Genomic DNA, 20352 nt, shown 5'->3' with positions numbered 1-20352 from the left:
CTGGGAGTGTCGGCAGCAGTTCGGACGTGAGGAATAAAAGTGCCTCTGGCAGCAGCAGCCAGGTAAAATCCAGGAAAATAGTTGGAAAGGATTCCACATGGGATGCACTGCCTTGGCTGGGGAGCCCAGGTTGTCTCCAAGGCTGCCTAAGCCTGGAAGGAGGTGCCTGTTGAGCTCCAACTGGGATCAAACCCCTGAATTTGCTCTGGTCAGCACAATAACTCACATTGGCAGAGTCCACTGGGTACAAAACCTTCATTAAAACAGGGCAGTGTCCCACCAGCCCAGGGATCACCACGAGCAGAGCAGAGGAGGAGCCCAGTGGAGCCTGGACCTTCTCCCCATTTTTAATGCCTCTGCAAGGTTTTCTTTCCAAAAGCTCCCGGCTGTGGCTGGCTGTGCAAGCCGAGTATTTTTAGCAAGTATTCATGCGAAACAGCTCAGGATAATAATTTGCAATGTAAAGTTAGAGGCTTCCACAAAAACTCAGAGTAAGCAGATTTGGGTCAGCAGGACTTTGTGCTGATTGTGCTGAAAGGAACCATCCAGCCAGGTCCAGGGGAGCCTCACGGGGCTGGAGCTGGGCACTGAGTTTTCCGGGTAATAAACCCCCACTGTGCCCACAGGACCAAAACCTGAAATCCTTCCATGGGCTGTGACTCTGCAAAGTCACAGATAAATAATGTCCCATGTAAATAGTCACATCCAGCATGTCACCAGAGTACCCACTGCCTTTCTGGACCCACATTTTCCCCCATCTCCCTTGGCCTCTTTTTGCCATCGTTGATCCTTGAGCAGGAGGGAAAAGCTTTGAGAAAACAGAGTTAATAAATCCAGCTCCTCATCCAGGGGTGAGCAGAGAAGGTGAAGGGTTTAACACCATGTGCCCAGGGGCTGCAAAGCTCTGTGTGGGTGGGAGTTTTACTGCTGTGAGGATGCCACAGCATCCAACCCAGGTTACCTGCACCAGAATAACGAGGGAAAGAAGTGTCTCACATTTTTAATTGTTTTAATAAAGAACAGAAGCATTTCTACAGACAGGACATGACTGGGCACCACATCCTTCATTTTCAGGATGACACCATCTCATTTTCTCACACCTCTGTGGCCCAGAGGAAAACCCTCCATGATTTTCCTGCTTCCTCAGGGTGAAGGAAACTTCTGTCCGAAGCAAACAACCAGAGTAAATTGAGGATGAAATGTCCCAGCCCCAGAAGGGATTTTTGTCAAGGCTGGGTTAGCACCTACCAGCTGATGATTTCCACTTCTGTCCAGTTCCTTACAAGTGGGGCAGCAAATGCCACTTACTTTAGTATAAAATGGGGTTTATGTGTTTAGACTTTGTCATAAAGGGTTATAATTAAAACTTTACTTTAAAATGGACTTCTCTTAAGCTGTGAGTCCATAAAATATGTGATCAATTGCAATGTGAGGCCTCGAGGGCTGCTGCAAGTTTGGTACAGAACTCACTCTTAATAGAGATTTGACAGCAGAATTAGAACTGCAGCAACTGAGGAAAAAAACCCCAATACCACATGGTGCTGTTCTCAAAATGGCTTTTTCCAGTTACATTCTGCTTTTACCAGCTGTTATGGGCTAAAAAAAGTCCTACATAATCATAAATGTTAATAAATACAGTACAAGTACAGGCTTTTTTCCTCCGTTTTGCTGCCATTCTTTGGGGTGCATTTTCTTTAAGCTCTTTTCTGTACCACAAATACAAGCTGGGGTTTTTTGTTTGTTTGTTTTGGTGGGTTTTTTTCTTTTCCCTTTCCCTTGTGTGAAGAAACATCTCTGCAATCCCTAAGATTCTTGCTTTGGGACTTAATTTTGTCCTCACACCAACACCAAACAACTCCTAGAGCTATTAAAAAATAAGTGCTCAACCCACTTAATAATTATTTTTACTGTGTTTTGAACACACAAAACATTAGGGCACCATGCACCCTTGTCACTGTATGCATTTGAAATGTACACTTAGGGGTATTTTCAGGCAGCAGAAGTACTTTTAACATTTTCAAAAGGAAAAAGCCAAAACCAGGGAATGGCACAGCTCATCAGCACCAGCTCCTGATGAATGGGTTTTTTCTGCCAAGATGTAAACCTTGGGCTCATCCCAGACCACAACACAGAAGTTAAAACCCTTTGGAAGAGAGAGATCCTTTAACCTGGGCTTACTTCCCAAGTGTGTGACTCTGTGCCTCTGCTGGGTGGAACGACACGGACTGACAACGTGAGCAGCTCCAATTGCAAATAAAAAAATCTTTATTGCATCTTAGAAGCAAGTCTTAAAAAAAAAAAAAGAAAGAAAGGAAAAAAAAAAAGAGAGGAGGAAAAGAAAAATTTTCCATGCACCTACATCCTTGGGACTGTCACCAGAAAATGATGAACATTGTAAGACACAGACTCTATGCTAGTTGCAGTTCATATTCCATACACATGTAAACAATGGTTATTTCTTCTACTGGAATAGCAATTGCACTGTAAGATCCCTTCAAACGTGGCAACAACCACCAAAGCCTTGGGTTTTCTCCATTCCTTCACTTGCCTCCACTTCCCAAAGGGCAAAGGGCAGGCAAAGTGGAACTGAGGGCAATGGGATGAAATGGGGCTGGAGGATACGATAGAAAAATATATTGTTCGCTGGTTTTTATTTTCTGTTTCTGCTGAGCAGGATATTTACAGGTACATAGGTCCCAAGAGATCATCTGCTTCAATGACCATGTCCAGTCACTGTCTAAGTCTCAGTGTACAGGGTTCCCTATCTGGCTTTAAGGCACTTTATTTAGTGTATTTTCTCTTACCTTGCTAGGTGTTAACTCATAGGGATCACACTTTCCTTGTATTCAGCCTCCTCATCCCCAGTTCCTCTTAGAATACCAAAAAAATTCCTAAACTCACTGAAGTCATTCCAAAAATGTTGAAGAAATTTGGGGGAGAAAAAAAAAAAAAAGATCCATGAAAAAATATTTTAGAAAGTAATCTTTGGAGATCATTTACTGTAAGTATGATGTACACTACCTTATCAGTGAGAAGATGCAATACATTCCTAATATATATATATATATATTTACACACGCATATATATATATATAAAATATTAAAATGACTAACAGATATTCAAGGAAAGGTCAAGAACCTAAAACAATGGATATTAAATAAATTAACGGTCTAGCAGATACAGAAAAAAAAAAAATCCCAAAACAAAACTAGCAATCAAATGTAATAATTGTTCCCATTAACATCAGGTGACCGAAGGAAATGGACGCGATCGGGCGCGGGACACTCGGGGCAGAGGAGTTCTCCAGGTTCTCCTCGGGGATCTTGGATTGTTCATTGTGTGCTGTCGTTTAGCTGCCAGAGATTCCCATCCCCAGCCCCTTCCCCTGGCTCCTCAGCATTCCCTGGTGCACGGCTGAGGACAGAACACAGAACCCACCACGGCTTCCCCCAGCATTCCAAACACAACAATTTCTACAAGGACTAACCGGATCACGGCTTGTGCTTACTTCCTTCCCTCGCCTGCCCATCGTAAGTGGAGGTGTATTTTTAAACTGAAATAATCAGCTATTAGGGAAAAACAAAAACCCCTCCTGCGATTACCACCCTTGCTCATCGCCACAGCGACTCGGATTTTCTAACGCAATTTGAGAATTAATGGCTAATCCTGAACCAAAGGAGCAGAATCTTTGCACGGTAGCAGTCACACCAAAAACATTTAGACACAGCGTTTTGTCACTTGGCTTTGCGCGCTCAGGTCCACATTTACAGAATCCCAGCCGTGAAGACGGCAACGGAAACGGTAGGAAACAATCTTTTGTTCATAAGGAAATTCTAATTCAAGTCAGATTTCCGCTGATCAGATAACTCTTAAACAATTTTTTTCTTTTTTTTTCTTTTTTTTTTTTTTGTTTGAAGGCAAATATTGATCACAGTTTTGTTCAAAACCAAAAACACAACAACAAAAAAACCCCAAGGGCCTTGTTCTTCTCAAAACGAGCGCTTTGTAAGAAAACAACGATGATTTCTAAAATATATCCTGTGTGGTCTTTTAAAAGTGAATTATCAAAAAACATTTTCCCAAAAATAAATTAGATAATTAAAAAAAAAGTCTTTTCCAGCATAGCTGGACATTAGGCTGTCCTCACTGAGCCATTAGTATTGCTGCTTTTCCCAAAATTTGGGTCGTTTTTTTCAAACCATATTTCAGCCAGCTGTTGTGTGGACCCATACGTTGAAGCTTTGGACCCCAAGCACATTTTATATTGTTTTGGATCAAGATTAGGGTCACAAAAAACAGGGTGATGCACATGGACTACTCCAATTTCTTGGCTTCTGAAAGTTTTTAAGCCAGCTTGAATGACTTTGTTAAATAGATCTACGTCTTCAAGGCCCCAACCTTGGATGGAGACATCAAAGCCACCCGCTCGAAGCAGGTCACCTTTGTAAATACAGGTGATACCAAAGCCATAGTTCCTCCAGAAACCTGTTTTCTGAGTGAAGGCAAAATGATTGTCACTAGGAACCTTTCCACTATAAACAATCTTTGGATCATACTGGCTAAAAATGATGGGAAAATACACTTGCTGACCCAAAACTGTGTTGGCTCTACACCGCTGGAGGAATTCTGTGGTAAACACTAAGTCAACATCACAGAAGAAAAGTAAAGACTCGTTCTGGAACTGAGAAGATCCGACTTCCAGAGCCAGTGCCCTTGAGAACTCCCCCGACACCGGCAGAACCTGCATGTCAGCCTTGGGGTATTTGGAGCGGTAATCTCTCATCAGCTCGATCTGCTTTGCTTTGTCAGGGTTGGAGTTGGAATTGAAAAGCAGGACAACCAGCTTGACGTTCTGGTTTGGAATGAGGCACGTCTTTTCAAAATTCCCCATGAACCTCGCAAACATGTCGAACCGCCCGGAGAGAGGGATCAGGATGTTGATCTTCTTGTCTTTGAGCTCCTTCCTGTCTGCTTTGGACCTGCTGAGCTGGAAGGGGACAAACATCTTCAGCGAGTTGGAGAGGAAGGACAAGGACCCAGAATCCTGGTTGATTTTGCTGGCCAGCTCTTTGGCGTCCATCTCTTCGTGCTCCATGAACTGGATCTTGCTGAAGGTCTGCTGCAGGTACGCGTGCCTCCTCACGGGAACCGTCATCTTCTTCCCCTTGTGCTTCTTGTAGAGAAGCAGCAGGTCCAGCACGTACTCTGCTCCGTACATGGGGTTCACCCTGCGGTATCCATACTGTATCTCCTTGAAATCAATGATCCTCCCCCGCGTCTTGGCGTTGGCGTTGATCATTTCCATCACCTGCATCACGATGTCATCCAACGCCTCGCGCTGGGACGAGTCCATCCCTCTGCGGGGCGGCTGCCCGTCGGCACCCGAGTACAGATACTTCCCCGTAAGGAACTCCCACTCCAGGATCTCCTCGCGGTGGCGGGGCTGGAAGCGCATGAAGGAGGGCGGCATGCCCAGCTGCAGGTCTTCCTTGTGGATTTCGGTGTTGCTGTACTTGCTCATGAGCACGATCTCGCGGTGCAGCTGCACGGTGCGGTGGCGCAGCTCGGCGATCTTGCGGCTCAGCATGTAGCTGTGCAGCCTGTACTGGTACGGGGGGTTCTTGTTGGGGTGCAGCGTTATGGCTCGGTGGATCTTGCTGTTCCTCAGGTCACGGATGTAGCCTTTCTTGTTCTTCTCGTAATTCTCATAGAACAGCTGCTGCATCTAGGGGAGAGAGAGAGAGAGAGAGGAGAAATCAGAGCCTGGCAGAGCTGACCCTGCGAACGTTTGCCCACGCTACCCTGCTGGGAGAGAATTCCCCCTCGCTCACAGGGCCAGAAGGCTTTCTGAATAAGCTGTGCTTGGGTTTAGGCACAGGTTGTAGCAATACCAGCTGCTATTCAAGGAAATTAAGAGGATTATTCATTGTGAACTGGTGAAAGAAACATCTATAATGGATTTGGGATTACTGCAGCCCATTCTAGAGGTATCACCGGCGGCCAAACAATTCTGCAGTAAGTCCATTGTAAGCTCATTTCACAACAACAACACACCATCACCAGGAAAATAACACCGTGAAGTGTTCACTGCAAAACTCTCATTATTCATTTGTTTCCCATTGTTTTCATATAAATAATAAAGAAGAATAAAAAGGGATGCCATGTACATACTAAGCAAATCTGACAACACCTTTTCCATTAAACCTAAATGCCATTTAGGCATTAGAAATCCAGGTTTAGGCATTAAAAATGCAGGTTGCTGAATGTTTTAGTCAAGATGCCAAATATCCTACCTCAAGTGCTGCAATGCAAAGCTACATCTGTCATTTTAAAATGTCAATGGACAGTAAAGTGCACCTGAGATTCCTAGAGTTCCAGAAGTCAGGTAATACAGGACGCATGCATACACCAGAATAAAAACATCTTTAACGTGGCATTTGCTATTTCAAAACAGGAAGCCAGTGAACTGAGATTAGATTCACAAGTCTTAGGAAAGCAGACCAACCAGCTTTGCAGTCCTCAGCAGCTCAGGCAGTAGCTGATATCGTGAAAGGCAAACCAGGATGATAATATGGAAAATAAACTGAAAATAAAACCTTGAGACCAAAGGTATATACCAGCTTAGATAATGGAAATTTAAAAAGACCACGGGCAGATTCTATGTCACAGTATAAATGTCATCAACCTGCTAGAGCTGACACAGCACCCTCATTCAATATGGGATGCAATCTCTGTTACTGGCAGTAGAATCTGCCACAGGAAACAGAGCAATAAAGCTTGTGTAAAAGGTCAGCAAAGAGCCAAACTCAATAAAAGGGAGAAGGTCTCAAATATGATGGCAATCAAACAGAGCACTAAAAAGGAAATCACCAGGACAGAAACCTTCCTTTTACCAGCTGCTCAGAGCCAGCACTAGTCCTGTTTTATTAGGCCTTCGGTTGCATTTTTCCCATTATTGTGGACAGACACTGAAGCTCAGGGATAAAATTACACCTGGATTTAATTGCTCTATCTCAACAAGCTGCCTGTGCATGCTGAAACCTGACTTTGGGTGTATTGCCGCCAACAGCACGGAGCAGCCTGAGCCCACTGGGAGCAGGGATTGAATCTGAGCAAACGTAAATCACTGCAAAGGAGCGAGGGAGGGACTGCAGCAGGACTGAGAAAGAAAGGACGTTTATTTCGTGGGTCACCAGCAGTCCCCCACCCCCTTCTCCTTCAAGTTCACCTTCTTCCCGCTCTCCCCAAGTGATCCCTGCTGCGTGCACGCTGTCTGGGAGCAATCCAGGCCAGAGGATGGATGGATCTGCACAGAACGCAGCCAAAGGAGAACATCTTGGCCATGGCCCCTTGGCAGCCTCAGATGAGCTGCCTGTCGAGATGGATAATATCCCTTTAGAAGGCAAGCAGGACTGAACAGAGCGCCACGGGCAGAGGTTAGCCGGGCTTATCCCACGTCCAGCAGAGTTATCCAAACTGAATGAACCTCATGCTTTCCCAAGAAACACGTTTTTTCCACTCATCCAAAAGACTGTTCTTCATTTGTATCCCTGTATTGTTTCCTCTACTAATAAAGCTTTATTTTTTTGGTCACTTTGAACCTGGCTGCTGCTGTGAAGGGCTCTAGGAGACCTTAAATCACACCCACTTAGGGTCAGTCCTGTGAGCACCATTTATTGCAGTAGAGAGCTCTCACGGGAAGAACAGGCTCAGTCCAACACTGCAGGACCCACTTATTCTACTGACAACACTGATCTATCCTCTAATACTACACACATGTGAAACTACAAGTATTAAATGTATATGGTAACCAATTTCACTGACATTTTAACAACAACTATAGGCAGAGGCTTTTCCAGGAGTCCTGTGACATCAGATAAAAATTCTTAAATCACATCATTAGGCCACCATTATTTAAAGGAAAATTTACAATAGGATTTAATTTCAAGTCTTGTTTTGAATTTATAAGACAACAAAATCAAGACCATGCAGCCTGAATGCATTTACTCCAAAATTGCTACCTAGGGCATTCTGAAGAGGAAACCATGACAAGCAGAAAGGCTTTCAGATTACACAACGAAGTTTTAATAGAATACTGATGGGTAGGAAAATGTTATGAAACATCCCAATGGAAGTAAAGATAGCAACCCCTAGCAAATGGCACAAATTAAAATTAAGAAGTATATTTTAAAGCTCTGGCTTGCCACACAGCAGTAACCTCTTAGGTAGACCAGTTACCTTCTAATACTCCTTCCTGCCCCCTCCCAAAAGTAGCTTGCTTCAAAAACTGAGAATAAAACCTATCTCAGCAAGCCTTTAGTGGGGCTCCAACACAAAGCAATTTACAACTGAAGCATCAATTAACATGCACCTTGCTCCAGCCAAGAAGGTGGCAACTGCCCGAGCCCTGCCTCCGGCCAACCCTGCCGTGCAGCTAATGAGAAGCACCACAGTAGCCAGGCTTTTATATAATCCCATTTTTCAGGAGAATGCCTCGCAAGGCTGGCACGTTCCATATTTTCTCTGTGAAGTCTCCCCCTCTCCTGCTGCAGTGTCCCCCCTGTCCCTGGCACTCAGCAGCAGGCACGGGCTGTGCCAGGATCCCGCAGCTCCGATCCCCCCAGGGAGCCAAGGTACACCCCACACCAGCAGGAAACACAAAGAAGGGGGGTGGAAGGGGTTAAACAACTCCCTACAGAGAGTACAAGGAGTTACAAACCATTGCTTCACAGTGGCACCGAGTGCTGCACACAAAGCCCGAGTGGCCAGTGGCCAGCAGAGCAGTTTAACCCTTCTCGGGCCGAGGCGAGGGTGGACACTGCACCCAGGGCCACAGAAGGGCTGTGAGGCCCCAGGGCTTTGTGCCAGAAACCAGCCCCACATGGATTCTCTTTGCTCACTCACACCTACACACTCGAAGGAACTGAGCAGTTCTCTCCAGGCCATTTGACAGCTCCACCAACACTGATTTGCCCAAATCATTAAGGCTCCCCAGCACTGGGTTCAATCACTAAGAGGGGCAATGCCCACCTATCACCAATCATTGCCAATATAATTTCTTACCATATCTGGGTCCAAAGCATTGTGCTAAATATCACCAATTAGCACACACTGGCTTTTGACTCCACGCAACACTGGACAGCCATAAGGAAGACACAAAATCAGAATTAACTCTTGTGTACATCACCAATAGGTGGGTGGAAGGAGGCCATAGAGAAGGGAATACCTGTGATTTATTTGCTTCTCCCAGTCACTAAAGACACACGTGGGGAGTGACACAAGCCCAGGACATGCACGTCTCCCACAGCCATTACGTGCCAAATTCCCCATGCCTGTTACCAGAGTCTTGAGAGCTGAACTCTTGCAAACTCTTCTTCTAGTGAAACTGGTTTCTCTATGATTCTTTTTTTTTTTTAAAAAAAAGAACCTTTCATGGATATTAATTTTGCAATGATTATATTCTAAGCATGCTTTATTCTAGTGCAGAGCACTGAGAGCATAGGGATACAAAGAAGAGCTACTCTTTATTGACCACTATTTACTCTAGACCTGTTGAAGCCTTAAAAACCCTAATGTTCCCCAAACCATTAGAGACTGAATGTTTAAACTGTGGTACAGCTGTTGTGGGCACTGCTGGCTCATGTCCAAAAGACCAACTGAAAGGAGAGAGTGTTATGTTCTTCATTTTAAATGAAGAAGTCTTTTGCAGGCCAAAAAAAAGTGTACTGGAGAAAATGGACTTTAAAAATAAGACCAGTTTATGCAGAAACTGGCCCGCAGCCACGGATTAGCCCCCGAGGGCTTTCTCTCACAGCTCCAGATTGTGCTACCAGAGCCCAGAAAACACAGCCCCACAAGCCTCAGGAACAGCAATCATGGATAAGACATGTTCTGTGGCAGGTTTCGAAATGCCCAAGATGGGTTTCAATACAAAGCCCAGCTAATTGAAAGCCCAATGATGGTTAATGTCACCGAGCTCAGAGCACCTCTGTCAGGAGGGGATGAGGATGTGGGTCCCAGTGTGGAGCTGTTCTGCTACAGGAGCAATGCAGGTGCTGGGACAGCCCCACAGCTCTGCAGCCGAAGCCAGGCAGGATGCTCAGGTCCATCTCCTCCTCACAAAGATGTGCCACAGCTGGAGGCAAGGGGGCAGCTCCTGCTGAAAGGAAATTAAAGTCCTTCTGCTACCTCATCCCAAGGAACTGCACTAGCACCATTTTGCCACTTTGCACTGATTAACCACAACACATCTCCAGTTTTCTGGTTTATACATCACCAATACAGCTCAACTGATGAAAAATTTTGCCAAGGGAAAGGAGCAGCAGGGTTTTGTGACTTCCCTCTGCTAGAGGGGAAGACTGTAGGGACCCCTGGATACAACTCTGCATATTCAGGGTTCTTTCTGTTTAAATCCTGATCTTTATATCCCACAGCTAAACACTGACATGACTGAAGCCACTCCCCAGACAGAGTTATTATGGTGGAGACAAACACAGGGAAGTAATGGATAAACACTCACTTCCAGTGAACTTGGCCACTCGTTCATGGCTTTAAGCTCCCCAGTTGCCACTACAGGAAAGGATGCAGGAAATGCCACTTGCTGCTGGGAGATCAGACTTTCCTCTCAGCTGGCAGGTGAAGCCCTGAGCTCTGGAGCACGATTAAATGATGTGTTTCTTCAGACAAGTCACTTCTCACACAAATTTCATCATGTACTGCTGGTTCACGTTTGCTTTGTTTCATAAAGAGAGGCAAGAAAATCATCCTGAGCAGTCAGTACTCAAAATTTCCATGGCTGGGGCAGCAGAGGCAGATGTGACCTCTGAGTGCAGTAAGCCCAGGCATGCTCTGAAGCAAGAAGTTTATTCTGCACAACACAAATGCCTCTTCTCATATGATCCTAAGTGGAACAGTGCTGGTCTCACTCGAGAGCCTTGCAGTGCCTCCTGCACTGCTCTCCTCTCCAAAGTATTCCAGAAAGGAAGCCAAGAACTCATGCAAGTTTCAAGCACAGCAAACTCAAGGTCATTGAATTCCCAAGGAATCTGTGAATTAGGAGAGTTACTGCTGGAGTTCAAGCTTTTGTGAACCATACCAAGTAGCTGTTTAATTAAACAAGTGTTTTTATCCCAATCCTTTCTTGTTTAAGCAAGTAGAAGAGCTTAAAAATTACTTATTCATTTACAGTTTCTCAAACCAAGCAGCCTTTAAAGTATTTCCAGCTTGGCAAGGGAAAGAAGAAAACCTGCAAAAATGAATGGGTCTTCAAAACTGGCATTGAGTACCTCACCTCTGACCCTGAGCTCCACAATCTCATTACCCAAAACCTACACGTGGGAGCAGTCCAAGGCACTTGGGAACAGAGATCCTCCAGCCAGGAGGCAGAGAGCTTCCCTCCTCCTGGCCCTGCACTAAATGAGGATACAGAAACCAGATAAAACAGAATGTGCCAGTGAGGATATTTAGATTTAACAGTGTAAACCTTAAGAGAGCTGGATGTGATTTGGAGGTTTTTGTCCAAAAGGTTCTGATTTGACAGAAACAAAAACAAGTAAAATACCACTAAACATTAACAAATGTTCTTCACTACAGCTATTGAAGAAGCAGAACATGGTAGGTGCAAATGACTAATTGTCATTGGGATTGCCTGAGAAAGTGTAATCAAAAGTTGCTTCTAACATAATTTCCAAATTACGAGTGCTGGTGCAAAGTGCTGCTCCTCACAAGGCTCGCCCTTGCTCAAGTCAAGGCTCTGACCCATGGGGCAAATGATTCAGCTCTCCCTCTCCAGCCTCTGTCCCACATCCAAACAAAACCAGGGACACAGTGACTCCCTGCTGATTGCTCATTTAAAGGCCAGACTCAGGGATGATGCCAGATTACTTGCCCGCTGAATCTGCTGCATCTCAGCATTTCTTTTCCTTGTTGTCAACTCCACACTTTTACTCCACAGTACAGGCAGAGCACAAGAAAGCTTGTTTTTCATTATGCATTTCAACAGGCCCGTGAAAGCCAGAGCCACAGCCCTGGAAGTCTGTATCTGCTCTTTCTCATGCAAAGTGTTAAGATTCCAGAGGAGCAGCACATGACCCTTGAAGGGGAGTTTCTTGGAGATGATGAGCAGAAAGCATCTGACACTCTGGCCAATATATTTTGGATGCTAAAAACAGACCTAGAGGGATGCAGTCTCCTCTGAACACAGCCTGCAGAAGAGAAGACCTCTTCTGGACTGCTGTGTGATTTTCCACCATGTGTTTTCAAGAAGCAGTAATGTAATCAATTTAGAAATACTTTTGTTCATGGAATTCAAAGATTCCTATTTGGGAGCTGCTTTCCACATCCAGTGGTTTCGTAGGAGCTGTGAGCCATGATGGATGAGGAGCCTTTTTGGTCCACTTGGCAAGGCTACCAAAAGCTGCTGCTTAAAGGGGAGTGGAGAAGAAACCCTGGAGAAATTTCAGCTGCAGCCCAGGCAGCCACCCACCATCTCAGCATCAGCCCAACATCAGAAATCCAAGCTGGAGCAGCCCAACATCAGAAATCCAAGCTGGAGCAGCCTCCCTGCCAGACTGGATGGGGACAGCAGTGCTCCTGCATCACACACCACCCCAGAGCTCTGCCAACACCAGACTCTGCAAGAAGCCCAGGGGAAGCAGTGGCTCCAGGATCCCTCCCTGCCAGTCCTGCCCATGTGTGCCCACCAGCACAGCTCCTGCTGCTGCAGGATGTTTCAGGACCCTCCACCCCAGAGCAGGCACAGGGGGACAATGTCACAGTACCAGCAATGAAGGACAGGGCTGAGGCAGTCAGCACAAAGCTCTGAATCTCTCTTGAGCCTTCACAGGAGATTACTGTGAATTTAATTAGGCAAAGATTCAGCCTCACAATAGCTGCAGTTCTTCCCTGCATGTAAAAAGGTGGGGGTGTATTTTAAAAAACAGATTCATTTGCAAGACATTCATCACTTCCAGCTTAAGCAGAACCATTTTGGATGAGGAGAGCCACAGCCCCTTTTTCATGGCAACAGACCATGCTTGTTCATCACTTGAGAAGATTTGTGTCAGGAATACACCTTTTGGAAAGGGCAAGGAAGGAAGCTGGAAATGCTGAATTAAATCCCCAAGACAAGGCCAACTGCACAACTGCCTGTGTCAAAGCTGCTGTCCTCAGAGCTGCAGTGCCAGAACAGCCTCAAAGAGAGAGAGCATCTTCCATAACTTCATTTATAAATCCATCTGCATCATGCTTTCCTAACAACTGATGTAAAAGCACTTCTCTGCCAGCCACATCAGTATCAGCTGATGAAAACTCACAGAAAACTGGAAAATATAACATTTCTAATTCCTCTGCTGGTGAAGCCTCCTCCCAGATGCCACAACAGGCACTCCATGGGTGCTGCTGTGCTGTGCCTCTGCCAGGCAAGCAGCAGGAAGAAGGGATGTTGTTCAGGAGGAACTCTTGAAACCTCAGCCCCTTGTGAATTGCTGATGGCCTGTTCCTAGGAGCTGGCAGCTGCACACCACTTGAAGCTGGTGGGGTTATCTGAAACACAGAACCAGCCAGCATGCAAGTAACACTCAGGGCTCTCTCTGTCCACTTGGTCCTGCTGGAACAACAAGGCTCTGCCCGTGTCTCACTGGTGTCACCTGGTTTGCAACAGCACAAAGGACAAGGAGATGGTGAACACTGTGCATGGCACAGCCACCCTCCAGGCTTGGATCTCAGTGAGTGCTCCAATGGTGCTCTCCAGCTGTTTTCTCCAGGGTCGTGCTGAGATATCCGTGGTTGGCTGCTGCTGAAGGCTGCTCTGCTCCGAGCTGGCAGCACGAGGCTGTGCTGGGCTTCCTGCTCAGGTCTGCTGTCTGCAGCAATCACAGTCACAGCAATCACAGAATATTCTGAGTTGGAAGGGACCCAGAGGGATCACTGAGTCCAACTCCTAAGTGAATGGCCCATACTGGGATGAAACCCACAACCTTGGTGTTATTAGCACCATGCTCAGCCAGCTGAGCTCATCTCAGTACACCCCTCCCTGGCATCCAGCAATGAAGGAGGAGCTCAAATTAAACTGGATTTAAAAGAAATCTCCTTTTACTCCTTTTACTCTCCTTTTACTTTAGTTGGGAGAAAACTAGAACGAGCTATGGAGTTCCTCACAGACCTCCCACAGAACCAGTGCCCAGACACAACATTTGTGACACAGGCAGAGGGATTCACTCCTCTTTCACCCTCCTGCAAGCTCAGAGTGATTCTTCATCTTCAATCTGGTTTTTCAGCCAGAGCCACCATTTCTGGAGCTGGTTTGAAGACTGCCTACAAGGGCCTGGACTCAATCACCAGCTTGTTTCACACGGGGAGCAGCACAGGGTGACAGTTTCCAGGGCTCACCAAAGCTGCACAGCATTGTTCTCAAGTGTCTATATGAAACCCGTGCACTTTTTTTTTTTTTCCCAAAGAATTGTTTAGCAATTGCTCCAAGGAGGGGAGGGAAATAAAGTCACAAACCCTTGTTTTATGTGGAGAAGCCACATGTTTCAGTCAGCCCACGAGGATCCACAGCTGAGCCCTGGCCTGGGGAGAGCAGAGCTTCAGGAGGCTGTGGTGGTAATGAGCAGTAACGCAGCTGCTGCAGAAAGAATTTCCACAGTGAGATGATGATTGCACAAGGGCTCCTCAATGCTTGTACCATTACCACGCACGACTTACAGCCTTCCTGCTCTTCTGGGCTGAGTTTAAAAACAAAATCTGCCCTTTGTCTCATCACTGGAAAACACATGCACATCATCCAGTGGAGACGTGGCACTGCCAGAACCATTCCATGACAAGGTCCCTGCCTCAAACCGCTCTGCCATCTAAAATAAGTGCAATACACAGCAGTTGGGTTAGAGAAGATACAGCTCCTTGATCAATAAGGGATCAACAGGCGAGGTTTGCCCATTCAGAGGGCTGATAAATCTCTCAAGAATTTGCCTTTCCTGCCCTGTAACCCAAAAGCACCATAAATTGAGCAGTAATAGCTCTAACTACAAAGGTCACCTATTTTTATTGCTTGCTTTGCTGAAGCATGAGGGATAATATATTTAAAACAAGTCAGTTTTTAGGAGAAAGCAGTGACTTACTAATTACTCATTTGGATAGGGTTGGCAGGGTGGGTGCAGATTCAACACCCTGGAAAGAAAAATGGTGAAAGAAGGGAAAAGGGGTGAGAGAAGGGAAAAAGGTAATGAAAGAAGGGAGAAGCACGTGCACAGGTCTGGGACCAACCCATTCCTCTGCAGTTTCACATATGCTCAGAACTAGAAGGAAGGCAACATCTTTCTAGGCAGCCACAGTTTTTTATTGTCCTCCTGTCAGTGGAACAACTTTCTCATGATTAAAACGAGCTGTCAGGCAGACTGGCATTTCCCTCCTGGCCGTGTCCAAGGCAGCCCGTTCGTTCAAATATGGTTAAAGATTTCACACAGTGTTGCTGGCTAACTGTATATGGTCTGAGGTTTTCTGGAAGTTTGCTGTCTGGCACAGCTTGGACAAGGAACAAGCAGCATTACTCTGCAGCACTCTGTAACCAAGTGCCTCTTGCATTACACACAGTCTGTCAGAGCCAGGGCTTCACCTCCACAGGGGTGTTTAAGCCTTGCTGATGTTCACCATCCATCATCCAGCTCTGACAAAAAGAATATTCAACTGCTCCCTTTCTAATGCTCTAAATTAAAACAGGAGATGTGGATGCTGATAAATCCAATTATGCTGAATGTAAATGCATTAGAAATGGAAAGGAAAAAAAGCCAGTCTCAAATACTCACACAGCTTGGGGAAGGATTTGCTAATCACACAACACAAGTTAACTCTCTTTTGAATATTAGCCACACATACAAAGACTTTTGGGTCTTTCTAGGGTCTTCTTTGCTTCCAACCTGCGGCACACTTTGTTCTGCTGGCTGCAGCCAAGCTGCCACAGGCTCCAAACCTTGTGCCCATTGCCTGCAGCTACCATGGCTTGGTCCCTCCATCCCTCCAGCTGCCAGCCTGCAGCCTACGAGCCTCAGCTTGCACCCAGCTGCTGCTTCCTGTCCCTCTCCCTTGGCCACTGCAGCCTCTCTAGATTTGGAAACCAAGCAGCTTGGAGGAATTTGTCATTTTCATTAGTGACTTTCCCATACTCCACTGACATTTTTCCACTCATCTGGGAGACAGGGGCAATGGGAGATCTGCTGGGTGGGTTTGCCTGTTGGGTCAAGGTCCTGCTGCTGTGAGCAACCCCACGTGTGCTCAACAGAGAGAGGCAGGGAGGGAGGGAAAGCCATTGCTGAGAATGCAGAAGGAGCTTTAGCCAACAGATGGAGAAGGCCAGTGGAGTCTGCAGCTTCCTTCAGCAGACAGCAATGCCTTGTCTTCTTATGACCCAGTTTTAGTTGCTGATCGAGGACATTTCAGGGATTTGACTCGTGAATAGCAAATTACTTGTGCTGGCTTTGCCAAAAAGCCTTCTCCTTGCTGCAGGAAGCCTGGGTTGCTTTGAAGTAGCTCCTGAACCAAGACAATTTACAGCCTGACAGCCTAAAGCTGCGCTGGAACGGGCCCTGGTGTCCTCGGGGGGCTGTAAATCAGAGGCTCTGTGGCTCAGAGGCAGCAGGGCAGGGTCCTGCATGGGGACTGTGTTCCTCTGCTGTGCCACAAGGGCACGGCCACGAGGGAGCCAGAGCCCTTCAATGGGGCTTTCAGAGGGACACACAGCACGGCTTTCTGCCCTCTCCTCAGAACTCCTCTGAGATATCCCTGCAGCATCTGAACTGCAGGTTGTTCCTGAGCTCAGTGTGGTTTGCAGCTGAGCTAATCCGGGCTCTGACGTGCATCCCATGAGCAAATAGGTGCTCCCAACTCCTAGCCAAGAGCAGGCTTGGAAACCTCCATCAAGAGCTTTTGGGAACAGGCTCAGCTGGTGGCAGAGGGATCCAGGGCTGACTCAGTCCTGGGGGCTGCACCTTGTGCCAGAAAACCAAATGGGCACTGACACATTATGTGAGTCTTGAAATAGCAGCACTGCTCAGCACAGCTCACCTGGCAGGGCCCAGAGGCACCCCCAGAGCCCTGGGGGGGAGGACAGCTCTCACTCTGCTCAAGGACATCTGTCAGGGACGTCCTCCATAGCCACAACCTGAGCTGGGATGCCCAATCCAGCAGTGCTTTTCTCTGAAGCCTACAGAAAGAGCTTTGCATGGATTCTCACCCCCATTTCATGGCTGTTTTGCCCATCCCCATTGGGGATTTCCCATCCCAGAGCCAGGGAATGTCATGCAGGCTGCGGGACCGTGCTCTTCATCAAGCCCTGCCTTGTGTTGATGTCAATGCCAAAGTCAAATAAAATCCACCCACCCAAACCAGATGTTAGAAACCTGTCTGTCTCTCTTCAGCTGTCCTCTGAGGTCTGGCCCCCTGTCAAATGCCTGAGGCTAGAGTTTTCTTTTTTATTTTTAAGGCAATGATAATATGTTCAAAGGCTCTTTCTTCTGTTTGGAGAGAGCAAATCTACACCTGGTCCAGAAGTGCTTCAATACACACCAGCAACTAGCAAATCTCTGCCTCTGAGAGAAGTTTGGCCACTTGACTTTCAAAACAGTTGCTTCCTCCCTTCACAGAAATTTTAACAGCTAATTCAGTAGTGCCACAGAAAGAGAGGCAACAAATCGAGCCAAATCTTCAGTGTGCCACCTTTTTGTCAAGCAAACTGTCAGAAGAGAATTTTTATTCTCCCCTCTGGAATGGCATTTATTTCTACAGATCTTTAAGCCAGAAGAATACAGAGATGATCTCCTGGACATTTGTTTTCCATGGAAACAGTGCATTGCTGGATATTTCTCACAGACAGAAAAGGAGAGGAGCAAAGACAGAGGGAGAGTAGAAGGGAGAAGGACAGATCAGACCAGAAGGGGCAAGTTGGCAGCACCATTGTGCTGTCTCATAGTACTTCTTAAGTAAGAACCTCCTTTTGGGTACTTTATGTCCTAAAAAAACCCCAACACGTAGCAGGAGTCTGTGTTGTGCAAAGATGAGAGATGGAAAGCATTAAGCTGACCTTAAAATGTAGCTCAGGGGCCTGGTGCATCCCAGACTGTTTGGTATTAGCATTATCCAGAAAAGCAGCATTGCAGGATATTGGAGAAATCTATATCCGGATATTAAAACTAGTATTGAGTAAACTGTGAGGAGTGACTATCACGATCTGGTCAGACCACAAGCTTAACAAAGCCTAGGAAATAAAGCACTGTGACTAATTTGAAGCACATTAAAAGAAATCACATACAAACCCCACTAAATCCATCAACTCCCAAGGACTCTTCTTTGCCTCGTTTAGAAGGGGAGAGGACACGAACACATGAGATTTACACAACATGTTGTAGTGCTCACTGCTTTATGCTCATTCCCAAGCAAAGTACTGCCTGTTCTTGAGGACTGGGATTTCACACTTGGAGGATTTCTAAGAAAGAGGTTTTATGGCTGGGACTGAAGTGACGTGGCCAGAACATGAGGACCCAGCAGAGTCCTGACCCCAGCAGGCACTGTCCCCTGGCAGCAGGGATGAGTGCCCAGGTTCTGGGACCCACCAGCAGAGAAACTGCATCATCCCAGCAGATGTACAATGTTATTTGCAATGAGACAAGAATTGTATCAAAGAAAACCTCCCTCCCCCTGGAAATCCACCTTCCTGGGCTCCCTGCATGTTGGATTTCTCCTGTGGCATTGCCCTCCTGTCCACTCTGCAGGGGACAGAAACCACCCAACCCATGAAATGTCAGCCTCTCTGCTTTGTCAAAAGGTTAAAGGGAAAGTAAAACAAACCCCCAGCATCAAAAAACCCACATCAAAACCCAACCCTACCCACAACATCCTTCTCATCTTCATCCCTCAGACAACGCACACTGGTACTGAGACTGGAATTGTCTTGAAAGGACATTTATCTACTCTGGGCCTGCTTTGTGCTCCACAGGAGAGCAGCTGGACAGGGATCAGGTGGCTCAAGGCCACGAGAAGTGTGAGGTTACAAGAGCTGATGGCTCACTCAAGGTGGCAGCAGGAGCTGAGCAGTCCTGCACAGACACCCTGTTAGATAGGAAGTGGTGCAATAAATGCCAGCCTGGAAATTTCCTTACAGGAAAAGAGAAATACTGGAGACTGGAAAAGAGCAGATGACAGCAAGAGGTTGTAGTTTATGAGAGCAGTTGAGACCACTGCTAATAATTTGTGCCCTGAATGCTGCAGAATGCCAGGAGCAGTGAACTTTGTGAATCATGATGCAGGTTTGTAAGAGATGCACTAATTCATGCCACTACTGAATGATATCAAATCCAAACGTCAAATCCACTCCAAACCCAGGGGTGACTTAGCCAACTCTAGATTCGGTTTCTTTCTTCACTTCCAAGTTACAGAAACCATTACCCTGACATAATGGTTTAGGTTTTAATAGCATGAATCTCTTGGCCATAACCATGAAGGAAAAAAAAAAAACCAATAATAAATCTGTAAGCCTCAGTGGCAAGCAAAAGAATGCAATCTTGATTCTCTTGCCCACTGAATAATTATGCTTACATCATGCTAAAATAAAAGTCCACGTTCTGCTTTCTGTTATTAAAAATACAAGGAAGAGATCAAACTGTCCATATATATGGAATTATAAAACCAAGCCATATATCACCCAGACCAAAGTATGTAATCACGACATAACAAACGGAGTTTAATACTCAGCGGAAACCACAGCTCTGGAAGACATTTAAAGGAATATTTCCATTTTCCTAGGTACTATATCAGGTTCTTGGCCAGACATTTTTGATTGCACTGTACTAAAAATACAGTCCTAGTTTCAGAAGACAAAAATTTTCGAAGCATGACGAAATGTGAAAGGTAATTGCAATGCACCGCTGAGCTATTTTATTACATTATCTAACATCTTTAAAGAGTAGATTAGCTCACAGTGCAAACATTCTGGTTTCCCTGATGTTTGAGTCCTGGCAGCGACACAAGCAGCAGGAAGGGCTGTGCCTGAAGACAGGAGAGTGGTGCTAGTGAGCTTCTGGAGCAGCTTTCCATCCAAGAACGTTGTGGAAGAGCTGCAGCCCCTTTGCCGAGGCGCTCTGGGAAGATGCTGGGAGAGGTGTGTGATCTCCTGCCAAGCCCTCCTCAGCAAAACTGAAACAGCCAAAGGTTTATCAGCACCAACTGGGTCTCACTGCTGACATAAACCAGGGGGGAGCTGATCTGAGAAGCTGCTGGAGCTCCACAGCCCCACCAAGCACTGGGCAGTGGGCAAGAGCTGCCTCCCCTTGGCCGCCTTCATTTAACCCTAACTTCTTCCTACC

At 46.2% G+C, this 20352-nt stretch overlaps 1 protein-coding gene across 1 annotated transcript in view; it reads right to left on the bottom strand.

The window, feature by feature from the left end:
• Positions 1 to 992: 992 nt before the first annotated feature.
• Positions 993 to 20352, bottom strand: part of CHSY1 (chondroitin sulfate synthase 1) — a 76256-nt gene continuing 56896 nt past the window's right edge. Inside the window, exon 3 of the mRNA XM_071441229.1 lies at positions 993 to 5726. Within this exon, the coding sequence (XP_071297330.1) occupies positions 4134 to 5726 (1593 nt within the window). The 3' untranslated portion in view covers positions 993 to 4133. The remainder of the gene's footprint in view (positions 5727 to 20352) is intronic.

Source organism: Agelaius tricolor, unplaced genomic scaffold, assembly GCF_023055355.1.
Source record: "Agelaius tricolor isolate 1412-34295 unplaced genomic scaffold, bAgeTri1.0.p SCAF_16, whole genome shotgun sequence".
NCBI lineage: Eukaryota > Metazoa > Chordata > Aves > Passeriformes > Icteridae > Agelaius > Agelaius tricolor.
This window is presented reverse-complemented; position numbering and strand designations above follow the sequence as displayed.